The 8,472-nt window shown below is 45.8% G+C and overlaps 1 protein-coding gene across 2 annotated transcripts in view; it reads right to left on the minus strand.

The window, feature by feature from the left end:
• Positions 1 to 4,747: 4,747 nt before the first annotated feature.
• EXOSC7 (exosome component 7) overlaps positions 4,748 to 8,472 on the minus strand; it is a 36,238-nt gene continuing 32,513 nt past the window's right edge. Inside the window, exons 8-9 of one of the 2 annotated variants that reach the window (XR_004249340.2) lie at positions 6,756 to 6,914; positions 4,748 to 5,967 (exon numbers count right to left, since the gene is read on the minus strand). Coding sequence is in view for 1 of the 2 variants with exons in the window: in XM_032161834.2 (XP_032017725.1) it covers positions 6,810 to 6,914 (105 nt within the window). In the remaining variant the exon portion in view is untranslated. Of the gene's footprint in view, positions 5,968 to 6,678; positions 6,915 to 8,472 lie in introns of those variants that run through there. The other variant, XM_032161834.2, reaches the window with a different exon arrangement.

The following is an 8,472-nucleotide window of genomic DNA, read 5'->3' on the forward strand; positions in this document are numbered from 1 at the left end:
TTGTTTGAACCCAGGAGTTGGAGGATGCAGTGAACTATGATCATACTACTGCACTCCAGCCTGGAAAACAGAGCAAGACCCTGTCTCTAAGAAAAAAAAAAAAAAAAAAAACTTTGTTGGCCTAGCACTCTTTCATTCAAATATTGGCTCTGCCCCTGTGTACAGGGCCCTGAGTTAGGTAGGTCCTAACTCAGCCAAATCTTAGCTCTCAAGGGGCTCACGGTCCTTGTTGTTTTATCCTTAAAGCTCTGTAGTGTGGCAGTGGAAAGAGAATGGAGTCCCGAGTCCAAATTTGGCTGAGATACCTGGCACTTGTGTCTTTTTGGATGAGTTATTCAAGACCAAACTCCTCTTCTGTAAAGTGGGGTAATAATCTCTACCCTGCTTGCACATGGGATTCTTTCAAGGAGCAAACTGAGGTCTCGCATGGGAGACAGCTGAGCAACCTGCAAGGTTGTGGGAAGGAGGAGGGGTGGTCTGAGCCACCACGCTGTCCCAGTGTGTCAAGGAGCTTGATAGCCTCTTTCCACACCTCGATTCCTTCCACTCCAAGCGACAGTAACTTAATCACCTGATTTGTAACTTTGGGAATAATAAACTGGGCATGCACTTACCTGATGCCCTCAGCTATAATAGCTCACACAAGAGGAGAAAAACAGATAGCCCTATAGGATGCCACAGGAGATTTCAATCTTCTTTAGCTGAAACTCCGACTTCCCATCATGTCTGAGAATTTGGCAAATATAAACCCAGCTGTGTGTTTAGGGATCTTTGAGTTTCTAAATCATCACACTATCCCTACACAGCTTTGCCAGAGGTTTTGCAGGTTTCCCTTTCCCCCATAGAGTTCTTCTATGTTCCCAAGCCTGATTCTTATTCCACATCCAGAATCTGCAAGTGCCCCCAGGGAAGGAAATGCCAGTGACAGTCTGCTCACTTCAGAGAGTCTCCCCCTTCTTTGGAAGCTCTTTGCTTCCAGAGCTTTCCAAAATCTTTAATGATATGACTCTTGAAATGCATTCTGCATTTTTAGCTGCAGCAGCATGAATGGTGGTCTGCCATGACCTACATATCCTACCCAGAACTGAAGTCAAAACACTTGTTGAACACCTCCCTTGGAAAATGTCGTCTGATGGGCATTAACATGATTCCCGACTATCTGCGCTTTTTTTGGCCCATTCCCACAGGTCCATACAAATCCCTTTTCTCTGATCATCCCATCTTACTCCTTTCAGGCCCCTGTCCAACTAGCCAAGTTACTCCCTACTACCCAAGAATCCATGTGTACCCTTATCCCTTTGTGCAAACTTAACAACCAAGTGCACTGGCTGCACTCAGTTCTCTCACTGCTGTCCTGCAGGGCTGTAATGCAGAAGCAGTCCCTTTGGGACACACATCAATATAGAGAACCAACTCATCCACAGGTCAGACCTGGGGTTTTCCTCTTCCAGTAGCTGGCTACAGGAGTCCCCTCCCCCATGAGGCCATAAGTGTGGATGAAAGGCACTGGCGAACAGGGGTGACAGACGAATCTGGGCTAACGGGTATATTCCTTGGTTGTGCCCACTGAACTGCTCAGGCCTAATCCTGAATGGACATTTTCATGTTGCATGGATTGTTGCTGCACCCACCTAAACTTATGAGCTGGTGGGTCTGACAATAACCAGCATGATGGGTGGCTCAGGTCACTTGAGGTCCCAGGGTTGGGTATTCAGTCTCTAATTGGGCCCAGTGGCAAGCCAGAAACTTCTTTTCAAACTCACTCATTTGGAGGTGAATAGTTTTCCAACACGTGGCCTTGCTCCAGAATCCTAGGGTCTGTGCTACAACGTTCCTATTGGGCCTGCCAGAAACTACACGGCACCTTTATCTGCCCCAGATAGCACTAGCTCCGTTGGAATTTCTGGGTCACATGGAGCAGGAGGGATGCTTGTAATGCAGCTTAAACAGGCTTCAGAGTCCTGTCTTATTCTGGACTCCCATTCACAACTGGTAGGTTTGTGAATTATTCAGTAAATGCATGGAGACAGCATTCTCAAGTACAGCATTCTTGTCTCCAAAATCCAGAGGCCCAACAAGTGCTCTACTTCTCAGTGAGGGTAGTGGGGATGAGGGTGGGTATAAGGTTCAAAATCTACCACCTTAGAGGGGGTACCTCTCAGAATGCCCCACACAACTGGATACCTAAAAACATTATCAGTGTGGTGGTCTCCTTAATCTTCATGGGGTTTATTTCCCACCCTCTCGCGCATGTGTCTTTTACTAGGACTTCCAATGGCTTGCCACTGGATCTATGTACTAGATCTAATAAACGTGATTTTATCAATATAAATAGATAAGCGCAATGGCCCTGAAGGTATCACTGTGACATAAAGTAGGTGATTAACATAGACCACTGACAAGACACTGAACACATTTTGCAGTCCTTCCACATAAGAGATCTGCTTTTGACCCTTCTTGTTAATGGGGATTAAGGAAGAATTTGCCTTATAGTCACATACAAAGCATTGGAGGCTGTGTTGATTAATCTTAGTGAAGATACTTCATCCAACAAAGCAGCGGAAATTGGAGCTCTCTCTTGTGTTTGGTGGTCATCTACCATGATTCACCTGGCTTTTTTTTTTTTTTTTTTTTTTGAGACGGAGTCTCGCTCTGTCGCCCAGGCTGGAGTGCAGTGGCGCAATCTCGGCTCACTGCAAGCTCCGCCTCCCAGGTTCATGCCATTCTCCCGCCTCAGCCTCTCCGAGCAGCTGGGACTACAGGCGCCCGCCACCACGCCCGGCTAATTTTTTTGTATTTTTAGTAGAGACGGGGTTTCACCGTGGTCTCGATCTCCTGACCTCGTGATCCGCCCGCCTCGGCCTCCCAAAGTGCTGGGATTACAAGCGTGAGCCACCGCACCCGGCCTTCACCTGGCTTTTACAGGGGCCACAGAGATAAGATAAATGGCAATGAGGTGGGGACAACAACCCTTGCATCCTTAAAGTCTTTGATGTTGGTCCTAATCTCTGCAATTTCTCCCAAGATCCAATATTGTCTCTGATTTATTATCTTGGCCTGGGAAGGGAGGCAGTTTCCAACCTTGACCCTTCTTACCATTGTGGTTTTCATTCTATCCGATTTATGACATCTCAATTGTACCACATCCATCCCACCTACACATTTGGGGATGGAAATTATCCCAGGACCTACTGACCATTGTGACCCAGACGTACTTGTATCATCCATTTATTACCTAGCCTCCATCCCCCATCCCCTTTGACTGGAGAGCCTTGGCGGCATTTCAGGTCTCCTAATATAGGCATCAAGTCAAAACCCAGATTCAAAAGCCTTCAAATCACCTTTCCTCAATACTGCTATTCCAGACTGGAGAACTATTATTGTAGGTGCTGATGGTGATATCACAGGATTCTTATTTAAAGACACCAACCTCCCTCCTGTCAATGGACTTTGATCTGTGAACTGGCTTATGGAAACTGGGTGAAGGACTGGAATTTCCCATTATAGTGGTTGACATAAGTTTTTTATGCTCCAATTATTATTATTTTTAACTTTGACAAGTTGAGTAAAATCCTGATTGGCTGCCCATGTCTTAACCCTCAGAACACATAATCTATTAGCTATGGTCTGACTGCTGTAGAGGCAGAGGCGAGGCTGAGGACAGAAGGTAATCCATCAGAGGCATCTAGCAATGCATGGAACATTGTTTCCCCACTGACTAGCAGTTACTTTATGGCCATTATTTGGGATGTATAAATAACACTAGGATAAACTCCTCTGTATTAATGTTTCCACTCCCCTTGTATCATAAATTATTTACTTCGATTACATGCCCAGAAGTAGAATTACTAGGTCAAAGGGCAAACATTTTTAAGGCTTTTCGTTGAGAAGGAGTCTCGCTCTGTCGCCAGGCTGGAGTGCAGTGGCGCGATCTTGGCTCACCGCAACCTCTACCTCCTAGGTTCAAGCAATTCTCTGCCTCAGCCTCCCAAGTAGCTGGGACTACAGGCGCACGCCACCATGTCAATTTTCGTATTTTTAATAGAGATGGGGTTTCACCATGTTGGCCAGGATGGTCTCGATCTCTTGACCTCATGATCCACCCACCTCAGCCTCCCAAAGTGCTGGGATTACAGGCCTGAGTCACCGCACCCGGTCTTTTAAGGCTTTTAATGCACACTGCCAGATTGTTTTCCAAAAAGTCTGGAATAGCGAAGACTTACTCTCTACTGGCAGTTTGTATGTGAGACAACTGGCTTTACTGAGCAAACAAACTACTGTTAATATTCTAAACTCGGCCAGGCGCTGTGGCTCACGCTTGTAATCCCAGCACATTGGGAGGCTGAGGCAGGCGGATCACAAGGTCAGGATATCAAGACCATCCTGGCCAACATGGTGAAACCCCGCTTCTAATAAAATAAAAAAAATTACCCAGGTGTGGTGGTGCACGCCTGTAGTCCCAGCTACTCAGTAGGGTGAGGCAGGGGAATCACTTGAACCCGAGAGGCAAAGACTGCAGTGGGCAAGATCACGCCACTGCTCTCCAGCCTGGCAAAGGAACGAGACTCCGTCTCAACAAAAATAAAAAATAAAAAAATCTAAACTCATGTCCCAGTGCAGTGGCTCATGCCTGTAATCCCAGCACTTTGAGAGGCCAAGGCAGGAGGACTGCTTGAGGCCAGGGGCTCAAGACCAGCCTGGGCAACATAGTGAGACCCTCATTTTAAAAAAATACTTTGCTGGGCATGGTGGCATGCCTGCAGTCCCAGCAAGGTGGGAAGATCACGTGAGCCCAGGAGTTTGAGGCTGCAGTGAGCTATGATTGCACAATTGCATTCCAGCCTCGGTGACAGAGTGAGACCCTATCTCTAAAAACAAAAAAAAGAAAAAAAGTTAACTCGTGATTTGGAAGACTAAGGAATCAGAGACAACTGAAAACCCACTTGAATATTATTTAACATTGCATTTCTTATACTCCGCCCTTACTGTGACCAACTTCAATGTTCTTCTACCTAATGTTTATTTAAAGACCACTAAAGACAGCTCTGGCTCTGCTGGATGAAACAGGTCTGTCCCAGGATAATATTTTTCCAAGTCTTTGCCAGTCTCTGTCTTCAGTTTTCTCTTCTCTCACTCTGAGAGTTGCAACAATCAGATCTTTCCAATAAACGCCTCTCCTGGAGAGTCCCTGCTCATATGGTGTTTTGTTTCATTTGCAATATACATATATTACATGTAGGGGTGGCCTTCAGGGAAAGGTATGGGGTGGCTAGAGACAGATCCCACCATCTTTTTCTCTTCTTTCTCCATTTTTACTGGAAGCGCTTAGTCAGCCATCCAAGCTGGGTAGCTGTTTGTCGTACCACTGGCATGGCAAAGCCTCATCTCTCTGTCTGAAGGGAAGTGAAGCAGAGCTGAGTTTGACATATACGACAGTACTCATTCTAATTTATGCATCTCAAATGATCCACTGGAATCAACCATCAAAAGCAAATGCTTCTAAACTTTATTCACACTCGAGTTGCATCTCTGCGCCACCACTGCCAATGTTTTGTCATGTCACGGGCAGTCAACCAGGAGCAGGGAAGGAGAGACGAGGCTGATTTCTGCCTTGGGAACACCGTCATGGTGCCTGTAGATAGTCACTGAAGAAACATAAAAGATGAAAACCCAGGCTGTGCTCTCAACAGGGCAGAAGCTTCCCCATTAAGCCCAAGTCTAGGCAGCTGCTTCTCTCCACAGGGATGGACCTGGCCTTGCTGGGAGGAACGCCCACACCAGGACCTCTGGAAGCAGTCCCAAGGGCTTCAGCTCACATTATGTTCTTTCCATTTGGTGATAAATTCCTAACGCCTTACCCCATTTGTCTAACTGGAATGCAGAGAGCAAATGCCACGGTTGAAATGCTCTCTTTCATGAATCAGCTCCTTCCCCAGGGCGTTTTAAGATTTAGGAGTTTCAGTTCTCCTAGAAAAAAAAACAAAGGCTGCTCTACACATGAAGAGACTTAATTCTAACACACTGCACAGTGAGACTACAGGCTTATAGGAAGAGCCTCCTGGGCCAGCAAGCATAGTCTTCCTTTCTATGCTGAGAGCATGAAGGCAGCTGAATTATCAAATGACAACATCTTGAAAGCAGCCTTCTTAATGCTGACAAAACAAAATCTTAGGAAACACCAGGGAGTGGTTATAAAACACAAAGCAATTTCAAAACAAGAGTGATAAGAAAGGATGGCTAAGGGCCAAAGCTGCCACTAAAGCCCCTGAACCTAGGGAATTCCATTCGGATCTCTTGGAGGGCAGGAAGTCACAGCTGGACTTTCCCAGGATTTGGTATGGCTAACCAGACAGGCAGACGCCCTGGGCGTATGTATACCTGCAGTAGAGTGCCTCCTCTTTTTTCCTCTCCCAGAACCACCCAAATACACAAGGTGAATGAACTTTTCTTTGTGATTCTATTTTTAAAGTTCTTCAAGGGGAAAAAAATTCACCAAATACATTTCATAAGCATTTCCTTTAAACCAGTTTCTGCCAGGTCTTTACTCCAGCTTGTGGGGTCTCCCTTTGTGGCAGAGCTCTGGATTTGTCTGCCACTCACTAGATAAGGGCCAGACCCAGAGGGGTCACTGAATGGTGCCTTGGCTTCAACTGAAGAACTCTAGACATACCAAACCAGACCAGAAAATAGCCTTTAATTTTACATATACAAATGTTGCTGTAAATTCCTAACAGCGAAGAAAAATATATACAAACCGGTTTAAAAGGAAAAGTAAAAAACAATCCACAGTTGAGCAGTTGATGTGCAAATCATCCCAGGAATCCAACTTTCTGTCTCTTGGGCCCCAGGCTTTCTTCCTTGTGCAGAATACTCTGCAAGGAGGCATGCAGCACCTTGCCCACACGCTTGCCAGTCTGTGGAGAAGGGACGGGAGAGAGCACATGCCCCCTTGTAAGGCACGCACACTCTGACCAGAAAAGCTTCCCTTTCTGCCAGCTAGTCTTTCTGACATTGTACACATTCCATCTGCCTTAGAGGACTTTTAATTAAAGCAAATTAAAACAAAAACCACAAACCCCAACAACATAATAAATTTTGGAAAAATCATCATATCAAAAAAATAAAAAAGAGAGACAAACACCAGCCCCCACCAGGCAACAAACAGAGAGCAGCAAAGCCTGCCCTGGTCATTAGCTCACGCTTCACTATCCTGCTGCCACTGCAACAAGCAACAAAGTTGTCAACCAAATCTGGGCTTGGGTACAGCCAGGTGACACTGTACTATAGGGAGACCACAGGGAATCCAGAGTCTGTCTGGAGAAGAAACAGATGAAGCCAAGGACATTTTAGTAAGCAGCTTCTCATTCACCTCCCATGAAGCCTCTAAGCAGAACTGCCCAGGTGTGACCAAAGTCAGTACCTGGATGGGATCTTTGGTGTTTACTGCCATGCTGAGATGCTAAAGGCAGTGAAATGTTGGAATCAAAACACATCAAGAGGGGCAACCCACAGAATTAATAATCAGTCCCTACACAGCAGACACGAGAGGTAAAAAACACAAAAACAAAAACAAAACAAAACAAACAAAAAAAACTCAATATGGCTGGAAGTAGTGGCTCATGCTTGTAATCCCAGCACTTTTGGAGGCCAAGGCAAGAGGATTTTGCTTGAGGCCAGGAGATCAAGACCAGCCTGGGCAACAGAGTGAAACCCCATCTCTACAAAAAACTAAAAATTAGCTGGGCATGGTGGTATGCGCCTGTAGTTCCAGCTACTCAGGGGGCTGAGATGGGAGGATTGTTTGAGCCCAGGAGGTCAGGGCTGCAGTGAGCTGTGACTGTGCCACTGTACTCCAGCCTGGATAACAGAGCAAGACCCTGTCTCAAAAAAACAACCACCACCCCAATATAAAAAAATATATTTTTCTTTATGAAACTGTTATTCTATCTGTCTCTGGGCCCAAGAATCATTTTAAGAATACAAAGAACCAACCACAGATCTCTACCTTATCAAGTCTTTTACATTCCCATAGCAGTTTGGATTCAACTCTGCCACTCAACAATGTTGAGATAAAAACATCCATGCCTAAATCCCTGCCTCAAGCTCTTCAGTTACAGGTGTATTCTCCCCAGAGTAATGACCTGTGTGTCTTCTCCCCTGGCCCCTAACTGTAACATGGGATGAGATCCCAAGTATGACTAAAACTCTTACGAAAAGACAATTTCGATCTAAAAGGCTGGGAAGTGATCATCTCTATGAAATGCAAAGTCAGGGTTAAAGGTCAAAAAGGCCTTTGGGGCTGGATGCGGTGGCTGATGCCTGTAATCCCAACACTTTGGGAGGCTGAGGCAGGCAGATCATGAGGTCAGGAGTTCAAGACCAGCCTGGCAAACACAGTGAAACCCTGTCTCTACTAAAAATACAAAAAAATTAACTGGGAGTGGTGGCAGGTACCTGTAATCCCAGCTACTC

Source organism: Hylobates moloch, unplaced genomic scaffold, assembly GCF_009828535.3.
Source record: "Hylobates moloch isolate HMO894 unplaced genomic scaffold, HMol_V3 SCAFFOLD_8, whole genome shotgun sequence".
Taxonomy (NCBI): Eukaryota; Metazoa; Chordata; class Mammalia; order Primates; family Hylobatidae; genus Hylobates; species Hylobates moloch.